Here is a 20,060-nt window from a genome sequence, read left to right as displayed (position 1 = left end):
TCTGAGATTGAGGATATACACCGTCCGAAGGGGAGAAACGTTCGGAGGGTTTATGTGAGCCCAGATATCTTCTGATTGACCTGGTGGTTGTCGTTTCATGGGACTGTATGTGGGTTCAGATGCCTTTTCAATGAAATTCTTGACTCAATAATTTATAATTATAGGTTTCTGGGTGGAGGCTCACGCGCCAGGATTAAAGCACTCATTACGACGATGAAGATGTACAACGGGCTACAGGACTACTAGCATACCATGCCTCCCAACACTCCAACATCGAATTCGGTCGAAGAAAAAGTCCAAAACCACATATTCAACACCGTAAACGACCTCTGGGGAATCAGCCAACTCTCCAAAACCAACCTCCCCCTCCCCATCTCCCACATCCACTTCATCGCCCACCCAAACGAGGACAACTTGGGTAGCGACGGGCAACAACCCACCAATCACTGGACCATGTACCTCGAGACATCACCAACTTCTTCAGTCCACGTTGACGTCGCTCCGGACGATACCGATGTCGCGATGGTCATGCTTGACACGGAACAGGTCAATTTTGACGCCTACAATGTCTTTCACAAGTCGCTTCCTGTGACTGGTGAGGACTGTAGTGTGGCGACGGTTCTGGATGTCTTGATTACGAAGAAAAGGGATGTGTATAGGTTCGCTCCGGTGGGTGAAGGATGTCGCTACTGGCTCTCCATCGTTGTACTGGATCTGGTGGATGCTGGATTGGTGGATCAGGGAGACGTTCAAGATGCCATTGATTGGCTTGGGATGTATTGGTGTTTTCCTCCTGGCACTGGCTCGTTCGCCCGAGAAATTGCACGGGGTTCTTTCTAGTAGTTTTTTTCCGGTGATGAATGTACTTCAAAAGCTCGCAACGAGGAACCTAACTTTCGAACGTGTGCGCATATGCATATGACAGAAATCAAATTAGACGCACCCTCATATCATATCAAAGTCGAAGATACGTGATCCCAAACCTCTTCCGATTCAACGCCTGCAACCGAGCGCAATCCTCCGTATGACATGCGTTAGCGAAAAACCCAATGACCGCCATCTTCAATTGCTTGACAGGGCAATCCTCGGCCGATAACCACCTCGACTCAACCATATCCGCCACTCTCCCGTCCTGGGCAGAAATGCATCCCCACAGCTTGATGGTGCTGAGATTCGGACAGAGCGTCTCAGTAACGGTCTCCTCCGCCGGCGAATCGTCCCCACTATGCAGAACCCTTTCTGCAGAGGTGGTATACGTCAACCGCCTCAACGCCTCCTCCGTCACGCATAGATGCTTTTGATGATCTTCCGTGATAGACAGCGAATCCAACCATGTTGATATTTGTGGATGTGCAAGGCACTCCAGCATCTCCTCCGCGGAGATATCGCATTCTTGTATGATAAAGTGTTTGACGGTGCACACAGAACGAAGGAGGAATGCAAGGAACTGGGATTGTGGCCAGTGAATGATGTGTACGGGGGTAATGTTGGGAAAGGACCCGTGGACCTCAGAGAGCGAGAGATCATTCAGAGCTGGTAGCGTGAGCTTGTCAAAGAGGATTCCGAGGTCGCCTGCTGTGCTTAGATGGAGACGTTGCAGATTGTTGTGAACAATTGGGTCAGAGCCGTTTGTGAATGTAACTTGGACAGGAAGAATGAGTGTCAGCTCTAAAGATGTGAGCTGAGGGCAGGATGTGATGATGCGGAGACCCTCAGTCATCGATATGATGTGGCCCAGCCAGAAGTGCGTGAGCTGTGCCCAGGGAAAGGTGAGCATCGTGAATGGCTTCTGGCTCAGCCAACTGACGGAATGAAGTCGTGGTGCGGAGAGCATCGTTGATGTGATGCGATCCACGTCGTCTTGTTCCAGCCAGTAACTTTTCTCCAAGTATAGTTCTTCGAGCAAGGGAAAAGAGGTGTCCTTGGGCAGTGAAGCGAACCCGGTTTTCTCGGACCATGCGTCTTTGTATCTTATACGGACTTTCTGCCATCGGGAGTGATGGGGGATGAAGACCTCGAACATGGACAAAACTACTGAATCGGTGGGATCCTCGGATTCTGGTTCGGCGGTAGGTGCGGTGGGAAGAGTGTAGTCAAACCCAGCGCGACTGCTGCGGAGGAATGGATCTCGTTCTTCGATGGAGATTGAAAGAGGACAGGAACCAGAGTGCTCCAACCATGCTTCGACGACTCTTTTGTCAGGATAACACACTCCCTTTGAATCTCGACTGAAATCGAAGACCATAACTCGGGTGTGCCCAGTGCGATGTTCTTCCAGGCTATACAAACACTGGTAAGAACATTCGGAGACACATAGGTTGCTGTTCGACGGCGAGGTCTGTCGACATCCCAGAAGAGGAATATGAGGCGAATGATCTGTGGAGGAACCTTGCGTATCGGCGAGAGTTGGTCCCGGTGGAGATCCAACTGCTTTGAGACGTTTTTATAATCATCCGAAAGCCGCCGCAGTTCTCGTCGGTTTTGCTCGATTTCACGTTTGTCATCGTCGGAAGGTTCATAGTTACCAGGATATGTGACGTCCTGGCACTCCAATCCACCTAGGAAATAGAGTTCGCCTTCTACATGCACCATTCGTTCGTCAATATCTTCAAGGAGAGCCTCTTCATGTTTTATGACTTGGGGCAGCGAACCTTTGTCCACAGTGGTGCTCAAGGAAGCCAACCACGCGTGTGCCTCGTTTCGCTGCTTCGTCAGAGTTTTCAACGCCTCCAGAGCTATGGCTGCCTCAGCTTCAATTTCGACGACAATCTGCTGGTGGTGTGCGATGATGCCTTCTAGTTGTGCTCGGCCTTCTTCGGTGAGAGCACCATTCACCCCCATGGGACCCAGGAAATGGTTCACGTTCATGCTCGGCAGCGCAGCTTTCAATTGGTAAATGAAATAAAACGAGGGAGAAATCTAATCACCTTGCTTGTCAAGGTCTCCCAGGGTCATAAATACCAAACAGGTACAAACAAACTACCCAGCGGCCATGGGGGTCTTTTCTTGCATATCGCGCACGCGAGCGAGCAAGCATGAACAAACAAACTTTCCAGGGGCCATGGGGCTCTTTTCTTGCATATCGCGCACGCGAGCGGGCAAGCATGTACAAACTTTCTATGGATGCATATGGCGCACGCGAGCGAGCAAACCAGTGCAAACAATTGGTCTTTTCAAAACATGATATTGTCGTCTCTTTCTTAGTGCCAGCTCTAATGTTTATATACATAACTATGTAGCACTATAGCTCTTGAACACTGTTTCCTTTGTTACGAAAAAAAAGTCGCATCGTATTGGTGCAAAGCAGTGTATTTGTCAGCAAGCAAGGTGCCTGCTGCCGCTGCTAAGTGTCAGCCTCTAGTTGACAGTTATTACGTAATAGATCATGTAAGCAGCCTCTTTGTCTTTTACTGAGCCGCGTCAGCGGCGTTTCCCGGGAATGTCACACGCTGTGACCACAACTACAGAACCCAAAACATTGTGTTGCTAGCTTCCAACCACATTCTGTAATGGTAAAATTTTGTATAGTGCTGCATTATTTTTTTGTGAGTGGTTCTGTGGTCACACCTCTCTGAGCAGCCTCAATTTCGCTTTTTCTGTACTATTTTTTACCCCTCACTTCCCTATATCCATTGTCAGTGTATTTTTCTCCTACTTTGAGATCTATGCAGATTAAATTTCAGGTGGATTTCAGTTGCTCAATAGATTTTCATCATTGATCTACTGGGTGCATGATATGGTACTGTGTAAGCCATAGCCAAGGGTTGAAAGACCAAAAAATATAGCCCAACCTCAATTTTGCTTTTTCTGTACTATTTTTCATCCTCCACTCCCCTCCACCCACTGTCATGGTATATTTTTCTTATTTTTGAGATCTGTGCAGATTAATTTTCAGGTGGATTTTAGCTGCTCAACAGATTTTCATGAGTGGCCTACTGAATTGTAATTTATGGTGCATGGTATGGTACTGTGTAAGCCATAGCCAAGAGTTGAAAAATCAAAAAATATGGCCAGCTTTGTACTGCTGACTGCAGTTACAGTAAAAATGTAGGACTATATAGGTGTGGATCTAAATGTAACTTTGATGATTTGGATTAGAATGAAATTTGAATGAGGGCAGTTTAACTTTGATGATTAAGATAAAATGTGTGTGTCAAAACTGGGATTGAACATATCAACTGGGAGGTCCAGGGGGCTTGCCCTGACATGCTGGCCAAGTGCAGCCAGTGCTGCTGCAGTGTATTTTTGAAAAGTTAAATAAAGTCTAAGTACCAAAACAGGGATTAGTGTAACTTTGAGAAACATGTACACCACAGTTATCAGATTTTTATGAGATAGCCCAAGGGTCTTCCCTTTGGCAGGCTGGCCAAGTGCAGTGAGTGCCAAACCATAGGTGCAGGTCAGAGCATAATTTAAAAAATTTAAATTTAATAAGATGTAAGTATCAAAACAGAGATTGAAAATGTGCACAGGAACTGGAATAAACATATGTACTGGGGGGACAGCTTGCCTCTGGAAGGCATGGCCAAGTGAAGTGAGTGCTGTGTCCAGCTCTAAGCCTAACATTGATGATTCAGATGATAGGTATACACCAGATCTGGGATAAAGAATGTGTATCAGAATGGAGATTGAATACCAGAAGTGGGATTAAACATATGCACTGGAACTGGGATAAAAGATGTGTACCAAAACTGGAATTAAACATGTGTACTGGGGGTCCACACCATAGGTGCAGAAAGTGTAACTTTGAGCAACATATACACCACAACTGTTAAATTTGTATCAGATAGTCCAAGGGCTTGCCTCTGGCAAGCTGACCAAGCACAATGAGTACCACTGCAGGTTAAAGTGTATCTTTGAAAATTCAAATGAAGTGAAATAAAGAGTAAGTATCAAAACAGGGATTAAAGATGTGTACCAGAACTGGAAACAAACACATGTGCTGGGGGGTGGCAAGGTATGACTGAGCAAAGTGAGTGCTGTAGTATAAGTTCAGGTTTAAGTCTAACTATGTGTACCAAAAGTGGGATTAATTATATGTACCAGAAGTGGGATTAAACATGAACTGGGATAAAAAATGTGTACCAAAACTGGGATTAAACATGTGTACCAGGGGGAGGAGGAGCCACGAGCCGAAGGCGAGTGGCAACAAAGACTTGGGTTGGAAGAGCTGCTTGGTGAAGCAAAGAACAACAGGTGCTGTTGGGTAACAGCACATCCCTGTTTCACTTTTATAAGCTCTTCAGGTTCTTTGCATAGCATTCAAATGTGTGTAGCCATGGCATTGGACATCATTCTAACTCAACATGAACTGGGATAAAAAATGTGTACTGAAACTGGGATAAAAAATGTGTAATGAAACTGGGATAAAAAATGTGTACCAAAACTGGGATTAAACATGTGTACTGGTGCGCTCGACCGTTGCTTCGACACTGGTCACAGCTTGTCCATAACAACTCCACTCCCCCAAGTTCTACCTACTAGCTGACTAATCAACAGCTCACGTGCTTCTCTGGGGCCAAATAAAAATGTCGGAAATTTCCCTGGCGCCTAATAAGGGTTATTAGGCACCCAAGGCACCCCTAACCTAATAATGGCTTACAACGTTGCAGTTATTTTATTAAGTTTTAGGCTAACTTAATAAGATCAAATTATCAGGCCTGATAAGGTTATCCAAATTATAAATAGTCACAGTCTAGACTTAACAATGTTACGTGGCAAATTAAAATGCAACAAGCAAGGATTGAACCAAAAACCTCGGGGCTTGTGCGATCCTCAAGCAAAGACTACAAATTTGTAGTCACAACATACCACTACACTACAAGGGCATATAAGAAACTTCCCAAGGTCGTCCATATATCTAGTCTTCAAGCCTACCTTACAACAGCATTATCTTTACTCTCTGCATGGAATGTGGTATCATTTTAAGGTGAAAATGATCAAAATGATACAGGTAACCTGATAAGACACACAAAAAATCAATAATTGGTTCATAGCCTTGACCTGTCCATAGAGGCAATTGGAGCCTATGTTACGAGGCTGGACTAATCTTATCAGACCCGATTTGCCTTATCACACCTTACCCGAGATCATCAAGCTTGTAACATGGAAATAATCATTACATCAGACGTCTGGTCACCTTGTAAGGCAACCGCCCCCCGGATTTTCCCGGCGTCATCTCATCAGGTTTGCCATGAAATGCAGAGCTTCGCATCCACTGGGGTAGACCGTTCTATGTAGACTGATGGTGGACAGTGGTGGACTCGGCCTTTTCCGACTTTCCATCAACCTCATATAAACAGCTCATCGATCCCTGACCATGTTATCTGGACACGTCCCTGAACCCGCCCACTTTTACCCTGGTCCGCCTTTTGCCATCCATCCTCGTAATAGGATGCTACTGGCAGACCTAACAGGGCCATTCAAAAATGAGCACACTGGCTTGAAGCTCGAGGTGTAGCAAGAGCCATCAGCTTATATAACATAGATTTAACATTTTAAGTGTCCGCTCAGGGCGATTTCTTCATGGTTGTTCGCTACTCGCCATTTCCAACGATGAGCTCGAGTAAATCTTTTCTTTGTGGCTTTAATTTGACACACTCTTCAGTAACTCATAGCTAGAACTCAAATATAATGTTTCCTCAATTTCTTTTAATGGTGAAAGCTTTGTAATTGACTTAAAGATGCCCTACTAGTTTGGGGCCGACGACGCCAAAACATCGTTTGGCGTCGTGGCGTACAACGCAGGAGAATACCGGAGAATTTCGGGGTGTGTCAAATCAGGGTTTAGTTAACATGAGAGAGCTGGACCCTGGTGCCTGTGCCTTCTCTGTGGACTCTGTAGACTGGTCTACCCCAGTGGCTGACATGCCCTCGTGAAATGGCAAGGGCTTGCAAGCAGCGTTGTGCCAGTTGCGCAACTGTTCTGAAAGTCGCCGACTGTCACTGACTGTGACATTTCGCAACCAAACACAACCGCGACTTTGCGGGGTGCCAGGGGTGTCCTCATATATTATGTAATGTAATTTTAGGTGTAGACACTTCTGAGATTTCGAGGTGGATTTGACTTTCTCACGATCTACAGTTGACTGTGAGTCTGTGACTTAAGGTCGGTGACACAGAACAACTGTCACAGGTAGCACGCAAAATGGATTGTGGTAGATACGGAACATGATATAGAGGAATCTAGAACAGTGGTAGATACAGAATATGATGTAGGAATAACTGTACAGCATTAGAAGACCGCGCAGTGCGATATAGCACACGCCCAGAGGTAGGACCCCATGGCACTGCGCAAAGTTGCGAACGTTTGACCGTTGACGACCTTTGGTGACTCTCTCACGATTTACGGTCGGTGACTGTGACCTCAGGTCGCCGACCCGCACAACGCTGCTTGCAAGGGTTGGATTCACTTTGGCAAGGCCTGATTATGTCGGCGATCAACATTACAAGGCCGGAGCCTTATCAGGCGCCTGGGAAATTTCCGACATCAACGGACAGAACAGTTCTAAACACTGATCATTGTTACATACATCACAAACTACAGCTAGGAATACATGTCCAACATTAGCTCCGGGAACGCTCTAAACTTTGTCAACGGCATGGTCACCACTACTAGTTAGAAAATATTGACGCAAAAACTTCAAGAGGATACACACTGTCCTTGCACTGTCCACAACTGCATCCTAAGCACAGCTGGGAATGACTCGGATGTTGGCGAAGGAGTCATACATGGTGACATCCAAAGTCTCGGAGAACACAGAGAAATTTGTGTTGTACTTGTACAAGACGGCGGCACCATTCTTATGGAACCTCTTGACGTAGTAATGAATGGTCTTGTAGTCGATCAGGACCTGGAAGCGATCGCCGTGGTCGTAGACAGTGATAGTAGTGTGGAGTCCATTGAGGAACAGCCCTTCAAGTGTTACTCTCTCTTCAGGACCCCAACTGCGATTGGCACGCTTGCTGTTAAAGACGATGGCTTTCTGCGCGCGACGGAAGCTGATGTTGATGTGGAGAAGGTAGTCGTCGGCGGCACTCATGATATTGACGGAGGTGTTATCAATACCCGGACCAAAGCTGGGAGTCAAGTCCAGTTTCGTGGACCGGAAGACGATAATGTTCTCAACCTTGAATTCTTTTTTCAAGGCGACAGTCTGGTGAACGGGAAGGTGGTAAGACATGATTGGATTTGCTGGGTTGGTTGTAGATCTATGAATGCAAGGTGAGCACATTGTGAAATGGTAGCTTGTCTTCTTCCCACCTCAAAATTTTTTGGATCGGCAAAAACACCGAATCGCTGCCAGCGTGACCAGGGGGTAGGGAAAGGTTGAACAAAAAGTCAAGGTAACCATCCCGTGTGATAATGCCAACGTCACTAATACTGACACCTTTCCGACGATAAGATAGAGGCAACCGAGAAGGTGGCTGAGGCGGGACGCCGAGATGGCGCTCATACCGAGCGTTTGGAGCCTCCCTTTCATCAGTCGAAGAGGCTTCGGAAGTAACAGACTATAAGATAGTGATGAGCGTTAGAGTGATTGAAATTGATGTCATCGACGATTAACTATACATGGTGTGGTTGCGCGCCTTGGGAAATAATCCCTTCGTCAGTTGGGCGCCATGCCATACATCAGGAAAACTACACTTCACTTGTTGGGCTTACATCGCTTGTGATCTCACTTGAATCACTTCGGCACTTGATGTTACAGCCACAACTTCCTTTCAAACTCGAAGTGAGTCCAAGTGGGGATTCAAGTCACTCACGTCAGTAAGTCGTAAGTGCCCGCGCTCACAAAAGCCATCGGGATGCTCAAACACGCTACTTAGAAATTATTCCTGAGTGCATTCGAAGTCCGACGACATGTGACAATGTTGAAATTTTCACCATCGGTTTTTCTTTTCAACGTTTATCATAACTGAGCGGTGTCCAACCTGCCCTCGCCAAATCCCAATGCAGTCTGTGCCTGCTCGCTCGCTCGCCGACATGGAAAACGAACCGTAGTCATCACGCGCTCGACATTTGCTGGTGCAGGACTGAGTCCGCTGTCCAGCAGGACGTTTTGGGTACGTCTTTCCTCCTCTTCGCTTTGTATTTTGATAGGGCAAGCTAACATGCATATCCTATCTTACAGACAAATGCAAAACATATTGACGGTCTCACAGAACACGATGACGAACCTTAGCCATCACACGCTCGACCTTCGCTAGTGCAGGATGGTTTTCTTGTACTTCTAGAGGGGAGGAAGTTGATGTTGGGATACAGCGGAGAATACGACAACCTTGGTCATCTGGTCTGTTCCCTTCTCCCCTCCCCGCCTGTCCCCTTTTCACAACTTCACCCTACCCAGGTACCACCTCCTCGACTACGTCTACACCGCCTTCCGCCACCCTCATATGGAGATCCCCACCGAGCCAAAAACAATCTGGTTTGTTCCCTTCTTCTCCGCCTGTCCCCTCCTCATGACTTTACCCTACCCAGGTACCTCGACTACATCTACACCATCTTCCGCCATGCTCATATGGAGACTCCCACTGCTGTCTTCACCGTGCCCAGATTCCGAGCTCATTCGCATTAGATGGAGGTGGCGGCAATCCCATCGCCGTTTTCGCCGTGCCTACATATTCGACATTTGGGTATGTCTCCTTTTCCCTTCCCTTCCACGTGATCTTATTTTCATGCAGGCTGAGCGCGCGTTCAAGTTCTGGATCACGGGGGTCTCTACTGCCGGCATTCCGGATCGTAAGGAAGAAGCAAAATTCTCGGAGGACAACTGGGGCGCCAGCACCGTGGGCTACATCGATTCTATCAACAAATTGTCACGAAGACAATTCGCGCATCGAGGGGATAGGCATTGGCACTGTGAACAAGTGAAACGGGTCATTTTGGTTTCTCCATGAGCGAGACTGAAGGGTGGGATGTTGGGTTGCGGGATGTTTGGCTTTCTACGCATTTCAGAGGTTCCTTGAGCCGCTACATTGTAGGTAGACATTGGTACCATTTAATATACTCTTTTACCCTACTAAATATACCATTCTGTTTGAAATTGGGAACAGTTCGAGACTGCTATTTCGTCACTTGGTCACTTTTGAGATCAACTTGACATACGACTTACCCACTTGAGTCTTCACTTGCATCAAGAGGAATCACTTGGCCAAGGCAGCAACCTACTTAGCCAAGTGAGTTTCCTTTGGCCACTTGAGTTCACTTTCGTCACTTGGCCACTTGTCAAAGTGACCTAAGTGACATAAGTGGACGTGTAGTTTTCCTGATGTACGGTGTTAGTAGAAACGCCCACCTGTTCCCGAATCGCCCGACGATGCCAATAGGTTCAATTGGCTGCCAGCCAATGTCTTAGAGAGAAAATGATTTAGGTCAATGACTCTCAACCAATCCATAACAAGGACCTTCTAACCGATTCGTTGCCTGGGTTTAACTTCCCTCCCTGATCTGTTCAATCAAGATTTCAATCAGCGCTGTATCGTTGTAGCTTTTGAAAGGTCATACATATATTGAAGACGAGCTTATTGAGGTCTCCTGCAGAATTGTTGAACTCTCCCCCGGATATCTTTGTCGATTGAGACTGATAGAAAAAAGATGGAGAGCTGGCCGCACTGTTGAAGCTTGAGGCAAGGTTTGGTCAAGCCTCGAGTTTTGCTCACCTCGAGGGCCCCTCAACATTCGCCATAACTCCAATGATCAACGATGGCCACTGACTGAAAGTTCAACTCGTTGTTGACAGGCAGATGCAAGCTTGTAGCATGCTGAATAGGCGCTGAACAGCATTTGTGAACCAGAGTTGGCCGAGGTGCATCCCAGTGAAAAGTTAAAACCGGCTCTGTAAGCCTCCGCGGGGATCGGTTGCAAAAGAGACAAATTGGCGATGCTCCGCTGCGGGCCGCAATCGCCTCGACGCGACTATATATCTCAGAGCTCTATCGGGTTGCCTGCATTCCTTCATTCTTCCCGCCCCACCATCTCCCACAACCCGTCTCGCCGCACTTCACACTATTCCGCCCAACCCTCTCGCTAACATACGCGAACATACTTATTCTTCATACAAAATCGTCAACCTGCAGGCTGTGCGTATCAGAGTTTGAGTGACCGTAGCCTCACCGGGTACAAGGAAGCATGTCCTCTCACTAATACCTCGGCATGTATTCCATGATTGAGGATGTGCTCATAAGTGGTGAGTGCGTTGGTTGTCCATCTGTGGTTTGATGGGCGCGACTCAGAATTTATCTGTACTCCCCCCTCTACGACCCCCCACAATGCTCTTCAACCTCCCGCGGAATCCGCTCGGAGGTCCAACTGCTTTGAGATTTTTCTATGCTCCTCCGAAAGCCGCCACAGTTCTTGTCGGCCTGGCTCGATTTCGCGTTTGTCAGAGTCGGAAGGTTCAGGCCGAGGATAGTTACCAGGGTCCTCGCACTCCAATCCACCTAGACAATGGAGTTCGCATTCTACATTCATCATTCGTTCATCGATATCTTCAAAGGAGTCCCTTCACGTTATATGATGCGGGGCAGTGAACCTTTGTCCACAGTGGTGCTCAAGGAAGCCAACCATGTGTGTGCCTCGTTTCGCTGCTTCGTCAGAGTCTTCAATGCCTCCGGAGCTATGGCTGCCTCAGCTTCAATTTCGCCCGTGGTGTGCGATGATGCCTTCTAGTTGTGCTCGGCCTTCTTCGGTGAGGGTATCATTCACCCCCATGGGACCAAGGAAGTGGTTCACATTCATGCTCGGCAGCGTAGAATTCAATTGTTATGTAAATGAACGTAGCTTATCGCGGCTGGTGGTTAAAAGGGGGGGAAATACGACAGTGGATGGTGACGTCGATGCCTGTTACAACCACATTCCGCATCTCATCCATATCAAACCTCATCCTATCAATCGTCTCCTTCAACAACATATTCTCATGCTTCTGCTCATTCAACTGCTCATGCGCCTGTTGCGCGATCGATAAATCAGCTTCGAGCTGCAAGATCCTCGCTTCGTAGTTCTCGTGCTCTTTCATGTATTTGAGCGCTTTGACTTCTTGCAAGGCGGCGGATTCGCGGAGGGTGCGTATTTGTTCTTCACGTTGACGGAGTTCATCTCTGTATTTCTCGGATGTGACTATCAGAGAAGGGGAGGGTGAGTACGGAAGAGGGGGAGCGGCGGAGGGAAGGAGGGGAGACATACTGCATTGGTCTTGGTACTGCTTGTTTAAACTGATGTACGTCGAGCGAGTACGGTCTAGTAGCTTGTTAAGCCTCGATGTCTCTTGTTCCAGCCTTGATATCTCTTGTTCAATGCTACTCATCTGCGTCGTGTTCAAGCGCTGCAATAAGCCCCATGAGCCACCAATGAATCACCCCCCTCAAAAAACATAATTCTTTGGCCTCAACGTTCAACATTCAACTCCCGGGCCTTCTCCCTCTTCGTATGCGCCAGCTCACTTCTAACCCCCTCGAGCCGACTCTGCGTCTCCTCAAACTCAAGCCCATGCTCCGAAAGTTTATGCTGCAACGTCCGTTCAGCTTCCACACACTTCCTGTTCAAAGTTGGTTCAAATCCACATTCGCCCTCTGCAACGCGTCGAGTCAGAGTCTATACAAAGTCTCCAACGACGCCGTCGAGCTTGTCGCCGAGCGGTCCATCACCAAACCACCCTCTGAAACTCATCAACGAATCAAACGGTCCACCGGTATACAATCTCCAACTCCACAATCTCCGCACCATACTCCTCAAACGCCATATTCGCTACCTCAGTCAACACCTCAGCCCCATACCCCTTCCCTCGCCTCCTTCGACGTCATCACAATTCCGAGATCCTCGTACTTCACCCCGTTGTTGATGAGCAACCCTGACGGGATATTGAATTGGCTTGTTGTTCTCGTCTAGGAGGGGTGCTGTGTCTGTCGGCGTGACGGACGAACACCAACTGGGGCAGCATGTTCGCCTTTATTTGCGGAAGCTATGAATGCTTTTTTTGTGTTCTTCGCGTCGCGTCGATGATGCATAGGTGATCACTTGCATTTACGGGTTCGCACGCGAAATTTGGGAGAGCGAGGCATGAAGGTGCAACGGAGACTCACGGAGTGCCGAGGACCAGGCGACGAGTTACTTTACACACTAGGTACGATATGCGGTTGGAGAAGAGGTGCGATCAAGGGAGGGGACATGCATGCTTTTTCTCCTCTTCCACGAATCTGTATTCCGAGCTGGATTAGGGTGGCTTTCAACAGCTTACGCTGGCTAACTTCCAACGAATCCACCTCGGATGGCGTGCTTTGGGCCAAGAACGACAATGATGGCTCTGATGGATGTTCGATATTGGGACTCCATAACGCGACCTTGCCCCCGATAACATCGATAGCGACACCAGCTGCGCTACCATCTTGATCTGCATAATGAGGTACCGCAACGACCCACTTCGCATACTGGAACTCGCCGATACCAGCGTCGGACACTCGTTCCAAGGCCTGCCATCAGGTATTGAAGCTGCGCGAGCCCCAGGTCTTGATTGGGCTTCGCTGCGTCTTTTACCCCCTTTTCCTCCGTCGCTCCTGGGAGCTTAACAAGCTGGTCCTTTGAATTCCGACATGATGGCTATGGCGACAAGAAATTAGTCAAACGGCGCGGTTGGGCATCAATGTCGAATTTCACTGGTAAACTCAACCTGCATTGCTGCCCATTCCTGGCTTTCGAGTGGCTTCGGTGTGCTTTACCTTCGTCGAGTCGTCGAGTCGTCGACTGCGTACCTTCCTCTTCCCCTTACTCTTTCTTCATTTGAATCACTCTGGAAAAGCCAAAAACGAACGAATCGTACGGGGACAGCGATCGACCTCGTATTTTAGCCGTCCGTTCCGTCCAGGGAGAAGCGTTTTCTCTTGCAACCAACTGTGTACGGTATGCCAAGGCTGGTACCCACATCTTCGGAACGAAGAGAGTTCAAGGACGTACATGTATTATTCTCCAACAGGGCTTCTCAACCGCAAGAACATGAGACTACGAAATCCAAAATAGAAAGAGAAGACGGAAAACACTGTTTCCGTTCCACCATTCTCACCTCCAACACACTGGACCCTGTTTGGATGCTGCGTAGCCCCTCGTCTGCTCGTCACCTTCGTCAAGGTCGCTCCCAGTCCGCCATCGACGACCCCCCCAATCGTCGTCTTCCTTTTCTTTCTTAAACCCACTTCCAATAGTCGAAGAATCCTCATGAAAACAGCGCGGGCCACATATAGCCTCAACACCTTGCTCATCAGCAGGATCCACAGAAGGAACAGCTGAAGTCGACGCAAACAGCCTCAGAAAAGTCTCCAGCCGTACTCGACGAGGCCCTTGGCAGGAAGGGCCGCTCTTGCAGAATTCCTCCAGCCCCAACGTTCATCTCATGCTTGTTCAAATCCTGATCAACAGAAGTAACGTTGATGACCTCTGCAAAACTCGACGGAATGGTCGCCCCAGCCCCAGCTTGAAGAGTGCCGCGCAGCTGTGAGCCTCCCATCGTCGTCCTGTTCGATAACATCGTAGGGCTTCCTCGTGATGTGATCAGCCTGGGTACCTGCGCCCACTGTCCGCGAAATCGTCGTCATAGGAGATGGAAGGCGCAAGTTGCTCGACCGCAGGATCAGCAATGCCCACCAGAGAAGGTCCGTGTGGGCTCGAAGAATACTTGTTGGATCGCCAATGCGAAATGGAGGTGAGAGAAACCAGCGAAACGAGCTTGCAGGAGGTCAGCAGTCGTTGGGCTTGATCTGGAGGATGATTCGCTGCTTCGTCGTAGGTTTTAACGCCTCCAGGGCTATAGTCCCTCAGCTTCAATTTCGACGACGATTTGCGGGTGGTGTGCGATGATGCCTTCCTGTCGTGTTTGGTCATTTTCTAGTGAGAGCGCCATTTGCCACCATAGGACCCAGGAATTGGTTCATGCTCATGCTAGGAAGGGCTGGCTTTATGCCAGGCATTATGCATTGTCCCCAACCCATTTCGGAGAACTCAAACAGCGGTCGTCAACACGTGCATAATTGAAGGGGTCGCGAACGCTCTACCTACTAGGTCACGAAATGCAGCTATGAGCGCGGCATCTTGTTGGTTGTGCCCGAAAAGTGGTGTAATGTCTGGTGGGTTCCTTTCTAGCCTTTGCTGTATCCTTATTTCGACATTGTCTGACGAAAAGTTACAAAGATCGAAGTTTGTCACTGAAGACGGGAAGAACTCTGAGATTGAGGATGTACACCGTCCGAAGGGGAGAAACGTTTGGAGGGTTTATGTGAGCCCAGATGTCTTCTGATTGACTTGGTGGTTGTCGTTTTGTGGGACTGTTCGTGGGTTTAGATGCCTTTTCAATGAAATTCTTGACTCAATGATATATAGGTTTCTGGGTGGAGGTTCACCCGCCAGGATTAAAGCACTCATTACGACGATGAAGACGTACAACCGGCTACAGGACTACTAGCATACCATGCCTCCCAACACTCCAACATCGAATTCGGTCGAAGAAAAAGTCCGAAACCACATATTCAACACCATAAACGATCACTAGGGAATCAGCCATTTCCTCAGAAACAGCCTCCCCCTCCCCATCTCCCACATCCACTTCATTGCCCACCCAAACGAGGACAACTCGGGTAGCGACGGGCAACAACCCACCAACCACTAGACCATGTACCTCGAAACATCACCGAGCTCCTCGGTCCACGTTGACGTCGCTCCAGACGATAACGATGTTGCGATGGTCATGCTTGACAATGAACAGGTCAATTACGATGCCTACAACGTCTTTCACAAGTCGCTTCCTGTGATTGGTGAGGGCTGTAGTGTTGCGACGGTTCTAGATGTCTCGATTACGAAGAATAGGGATGTGTATAGGTTCGCTCCGGTGGGTGAAGGATGTCGGTACTGGCTCTCCATCTTTGTACTGGACCCGTGGACCTCAGAGAGCGAGAGATCATTCAAAGCTGGTAGCGTGAGCTTGTCAAAGAGAATTCCGAGGTCGCCTGCCGTGCTTAGATGGAGGCGTTGTAGATTCTTATGAACAATTGAGCCAGAGCCGTTTGTGATAGCTACTTGGACGGGAAGAATGAGCGTTAGCTCTAGAGATGTGAGCTGAGGGCATGATGTGATGATGCGGAGACCCTCAGTCATCGAAATGATGTGACCCAGCCAAAAGTGCGTGAGCTGCGCCCAGGGGAAGGTGAGCGTCGTGAACGGTTTCTGGCTCAGCCAACTGACGGAATGAAGCCATGGTGCGGATATCATCGTGGATGTGATGCGATCCACGTCGTCTTGTTCCAACCAGTAACTTTTCTCCAAATATAGTTCTTCGAGCAAGGGGAATGAGGTATCCTTGGGCAGTGAAGCGAACCCGGTTTTCTCGTACCATATCGTATACGGACTTTCTGCCATCGGGCGTGATGGGGGATGAAGACCTCAAACATGGACGAAACTACTGAATCAATTGGATCCTCAGATTCTGATTCGGTGGTAAGTATGGTGGGAAGAGTGTAGTCGATCCCAGCGTGACTACTGCGGAGGAATGGATCGAAGACCATAACTCGGGTGTGCCCATTGCGATGTTCTTCCAGGCGATACAAACGCTGGTAAGAACATTCGGAGACACATAAGTTGCTGTTCGACGGCGAGGCCTGTCGGCGTCCCAAAAGAGGAATATGAGACGAATGATCTCTGGAGGAACCTTGCGTATCGGCGAGAGTTGGCCCCGGAGGGCCAACTTCTTTGAGACATTTTGATAATCATCCAAAAGCCGCCGCAGTTCTCGTCGGTTTTGCTCGATTCCATGTTTGACATCATCGGAAGGTTCAGGAAGTGGATTGTTACCAGGATATGTGACGTCCTCGTGCTCCAATCCACCTAGACAATGGAGTTCGCCTTCTACATTCATCATCCGTTCATCAATATCTCCAAGAAGAGCCTCTTCATGTTTTATGACTTGGGGCAGCGAACCTTTGTCGACAGTGGTGCTCAAGGAAGCCAACCATGCGTGTGCCTCGTTTTGCTGCTTCGTCAGAGTTTTCAACGCCTCCAAAGCTATAGCTGCCTCAGCTTCGATTTCGACGACAATCCGCTGGTGGTGTGCGATGATGCCTTCTAGTTGTGCTCGGCCTTCTTCGGTGAGGGCACATTCACCCCCATGGGACCCAGGAAATGGCTCACGTTCATGATCGGCAGCGCAGATTTCAACTGGTAAATGATAAAATGATCGCAATTGGTTCTTGAGGTATTCCCGCTACGTTAGTAACTAGCGCGGTGCCTCACTGCGCTCGGCGCCTTGCACAGCTTAAGTAATTACTAATTGTCAATTACAAATTTGTATTTACTATTTGCTACATGTTTTCGGTGTGAGGTCGCTTTGCAGGAGCTTCTTCCAAATCACTCTGAGTCTCTTCTTCTTTTTCCTTGTCAATGTCACCCTCTTCAGTATCTGTGATTTTTCGTTTCAGGGAAGGTTGGGATGATTCAACCTTTTGTTTTGAGGTAGAAGTTTTATGGGCTTATAGTCAAATCGAGCATGGGAACGGGTGTCGTGGCTAGCTTGAGATGGTCCTGATTGTGGTTCGGCGCAGTTGGTAATATATGCGATATTAGTGATGTTGATGTCAAAGGAGTTAATGGATTTGTCATTGTTGCGATGAATGCTGTGAAGAAAACCCCCAACAAATACTCCAGAACCAATTGCAGGGAGTGGTTTTTTCTTACTCCATCTCTTTGAGTTTGTAATGAGAAGATGGGCTGGAAATTGGTAGGAGGCATGGAGTAAATTGCAGTATTGCGAAGGGTGCATGCTGAAAGACGATTTGTCGCAGTCAAGGGGGTGGCAGAACATGGATCCCGTATATAGGGTTAAGGGGGTTGAATTTTTTTTTGGGACCTACACTTAGAAAGCCCTTCCAATAAGCCCAAATGCTCACAAAGAAGTTCAGATGCATTGCAAATACCTAATTTGCACCTAATTTGCATCTCACATCAGAAGCCATTGGAATGGGCAGAGGTGCTTAGGGAATGTCACGGGTTTACAAACCCGTACGGGTTGAGGTCGCGGGTGGGTACAGGTACGGGTACGGGTTGGCATTTTCGTACCCCAGCAAAACCCGTACCCGTGACACGGGTGTGATGGGTGTGACATGTCAATCACGAACGCGTCACCTTCACTAGGGCTGCTCACCGTGTCCGTCTTAGACGGATAGACGGGTCCGTCAGACGGGCACCGTCACCGTACCGTCTGGGCCTGTCGCAAGTCTCCTGACGTACGGTAGACGTACGGGGAAAGGCCGTCTGTTTCCGTTGAGTGACGGGCGTTAACGGCGTTGACGGGCGTCACTGCATATGCGGAGTTTGAAATGAGAATTGCACCAAGGCCGCTATCGCCTTCCAACCCCCACGTACCCCGTGAACTTTTTTTCTGAAACCGGCGATCTGTCCTTCAAATATTTCTTCATGTACGTGCAGCCCCTGTTGCTTTTTCAATTTTCGGATACTTAATTTATTATTATTATCTAATTATCACTAGTTGATCACTAGGAATGAAACCTTTCAGCAAAAGCACTCATCAAGACCGAAAGATCGATCTCATCGTGGACCGTAGTAGGTAGGTATTGAGTAAATTTCTGCTTTGTATGTACTTTGCAATCAGTACTCATCTGTTTATTACATTGTGCTACTAGTAGTTTCCATCCTGTGTGATGAAGTTCGCTAAGAGACGACACGTGCACAGACAAATGCCGCCCTAGTACGAGCTAGTACGCTGCTAGATAGTAACTTTTAATACCTTTGTAATATCATTTATTCCATGTATCACTAAAATTTGTCAACGTCAATACAATTGACGTCCGTCTACATCCGTTGACGGCCGTTTTATATCAGTCCGTCTCTGTTTGCTTCTGCTTGGGTGACCCAGACGGACGGTTGCTGGTTGAACCGCCCCTGTCGACGCCCGTCGATTAGACGACCGTGTCCGTCAGACGGACGGTGCGCAGCCCTAACCTTCACCACGACACTCAACCACCACCACCATACCCTCCAGCACGGTTACCAGACAGCATGGCACGGCAACAACAATGCAAAAGACTCGGATATGTTGGTCAGTAGTAGTGACACACAGACCACAGCAACCACAACAACGAGTCAAACACGATGGAATATGGGGGGGATAGACACAAACAGAGGGCGGGCTTACAAGGTGCGCCCGTGAAGTTCTCTTTTCTTTTTGTTTCCTGACTATTACAACAGCATCACGACGACGGCACCTGCCAATGGACCCCACCTCACAGATCAACGCCAACATGGTCACATGCAGTTGCTCACCACCAACCACACAACACGATACCATCAAAACACTGGCGCATGCCCAGTGCCCCAGTTACCAACAACGATGAGTCAAACACGATGGAATATGGGGGGGATAGACACAACCAGAGGGCAGGCTTACAAGGTGCGCCCGTGAAGTTTTCTTTTCTTTTCGTCTACTGACTATCACAACAGCACAACGACGACAACACCTGCCAATGGACCCCACCTCGCAGGTCAACACCAACACAGTCACATGCAGTTGCTCACCACCACACAACACGATGCCGTCAAAACACTGGTGCATGCCCTGTGCCCCAGTTACCATTTCCTGACTTTCCGATCCTCGCAGGGTTGCACAGCAGTATCAATTGACACTTGCACTGCCTTTGCGAGGTTCATTGGTCATTTCTGGAGGGATACCCGCACATGGGTTGGGAACCCCTGGGTTTTTGTAAACCCTCGACCCGTACCCGTGAAAACCCACACCCGTGGATGCGGGTACGGGTTTTGACGGGTACGGGTGCGGGTTACTCTGGAAAACCCCAGGGTAGCCTGTGACATTCCCTAGAGGTGCTTCCCCAGTGTATAGCTAGCTGGGTAGATGGTGGTATTGTGGTGTCTATCTACTACATGTGATGCATATATATAGTGTGCATGTAACCACACTCTGGATCCTGGAATCCCTATTCCATCTGCCCCCTTCCCATAAGGCAATGTCCCTGCCGCCATCTGCTGAAAAAGAAAAAGGAAGCTAAGAGGATTC

At 48.4% G+C, this 20,060-nt stretch overlaps 9 protein-coding genes across 9 annotated transcripts; 4 read left to right on the top strand and 5 right to left on the bottom strand.

Moving 5' to 3' along the window:
* Window positions 1-252: 252 nt before the first annotated feature.
* Window positions 253-922, top strand: LACBIDRAFT_329452 (uncharacterized protein; the record flags this gene model as incomplete). Its single annotated transcript, XM_001883573.1, has 2 exons — window positions 253-595; window positions 660-922. 2 exons carry the CDS (start codon window positions 253-255, stop codon window positions 920-922), a joined length of 606 nt encoding a protein of 201 aa, XP_001883608.1.
* A 184-nt stretch (window positions 923-1,106) lies between these two features.
* LACBIDRAFT_329451 (uncharacterized protein) lies at window positions 1,107-2,868 on the bottom strand (the record flags this gene model as incomplete). Its single annotated transcript, XM_001883476.1, has 3 exons — window positions 1,107-1,166; window positions 1,424-2,192; window positions 2,213-2,868. The coding sequence occupies 3 exons, from the start codon at window positions 2,866-2,868 to the stop codon at window positions 1,107-1,109; spliced, it is 1,485 nt and encodes a 494-aa protein (XP_001883511.1).
* A 124-nt stretch (window positions 2,869-2,992) lies between these two features.
* LACBIDRAFT_302642 (uncharacterized protein) lies at window positions 2,993-3,276 on the top strand (the record flags this gene model as incomplete). The annotated part of the gene is made up of 1 exon (XM_001883572.1): window positions 2,993-3,276. The coding sequence occupies one exon, from the start codon at window positions 2,993-2,995 to the stop codon at window positions 3,182-3,184; it is 192 nt and encodes a 63-aa protein (XP_001883607.1). The 3' UTR covers window positions 3,185-3,276.
* Window positions 3,277-7,685: 4,409 nt separating this feature from the next.
* On the bottom strand, window positions 7,686-8,183 carry LACBIDRAFT_236913 (galectin; the record flags this gene model as incomplete). The annotated part of the gene is made up of 1 exon (XM_001883475.1): window positions 7,686-8,183. The coding sequence occupies one exon, from the start codon at window positions 8,181-8,183 to the stop codon at window positions 7,686-7,688; it is 498 nt and encodes a 165-aa protein (XP_001883510.1).
* A 770-nt stretch (window positions 8,184-8,953) lies between these two features.
* Window positions 8,954-9,900, top strand: LACBIDRAFT_329449 (uncharacterized protein; the record flags this gene model as incomplete). The annotated part of the gene is made up of 4 exons (XM_001883571.1): window positions 8,954-9,000; window positions 9,035-9,066; window positions 9,266-9,636; window positions 9,685-9,900. The coding sequence occupies 4 exons, from the start codon at window positions 8,954-8,956 to the stop codon at window positions 9,898-9,900; spliced, it is 666 nt and encodes a 221-aa protein (XP_001883606.1).
* A 1,883-nt stretch (window positions 9,901-11,783) lies between these two features.
* LACBIDRAFT_302638 (uncharacterized protein) lies at window positions 11,784-12,305 on the bottom strand (the record flags this gene model as incomplete). Its single annotated transcript, XM_001883474.1, has 1 exon — window positions 11,784-12,305. The coding sequence occupies one exon, from the start codon at window positions 12,303-12,305 to the stop codon at window positions 11,784-11,786; it is 522 nt and encodes a 173-aa protein (XP_001883509.1).
* An 805-nt stretch (window positions 12,306-13,110) lies between these two features.
* LACBIDRAFT_329447 (uncharacterized protein) lies at window positions 13,111-14,869 on the bottom strand (the record flags this gene model as incomplete). The annotated part of the gene is made up of 6 exons (XM_001883473.1): window positions 13,111-13,467; window positions 13,532-13,594; window positions 13,949-13,993; window positions 14,066-14,274; window positions 14,318-14,502; window positions 14,553-14,869. The coding sequence occupies 6 exons, from the start codon at window positions 14,867-14,869 to the stop codon at window positions 13,111-13,113; spliced, it is 1,176 nt and encodes a 391-aa protein (XP_001883508.1).
* A 903-nt stretch (window positions 14,870-15,772) lies between these two features.
* LACBIDRAFT_329446 (uncharacterized protein) lies at window positions 15,773-18,682 on the bottom strand (the record flags this gene model as incomplete). Its single annotated transcript, XM_001883472.1, has 11 exons — window positions 15,773-16,311; window positions 16,371-16,516; window positions 16,546-17,191; window positions 17,267-17,287; window positions 17,385-17,472; window positions 17,708-17,793; window positions 17,920-17,957; window positions 18,174-18,230; window positions 18,271-18,369; window positions 18,395-18,460; window positions 18,660-18,682. 11 exons carry the CDS (start codon window positions 18,680-18,682, stop codon window positions 15,773-15,775), a joined length of 1,809 nt encoding a protein of 602 aa, XP_001883507.1.
* Window positions 18,683-19,148: 466 nt separating this feature from the next.
* Window positions 19,149-19,629, top strand: LACBIDRAFT_302637 (uncharacterized protein; the record flags this gene model as incomplete). Its single annotated transcript, XM_001883570.1, has 3 exons — window positions 19,149-19,187; window positions 19,238-19,439; window positions 19,490-19,629. The coding sequence occupies 3 exons, from the start codon at window positions 19,149-19,151 to the stop codon at window positions 19,627-19,629; spliced, it is 381 nt and encodes a 126-aa protein (XP_001883605.1).
* Between the last annotated feature and the right edge of the window lie 431 nt (window positions 19,630-20,060).

This window comes from Laccaria bicolor, genomic scaffold (assembly GCF_000143565.1).
Source record: "Laccaria bicolor S238N-H82 LACBIscaffold_21 genomic scaffold, whole genome shotgun sequence".
NCBI classification, from domain to species: Eukaryota; Fungi; Basidiomycota; class Agaricomycetes; order Agaricales; family Hydnangiaceae; genus Laccaria; species Laccaria bicolor.
The sequence above is the reverse complement of the archived record's forward strand: the minus strand, read 5'-3'. Positions and strand labels throughout refer to the sequence as shown.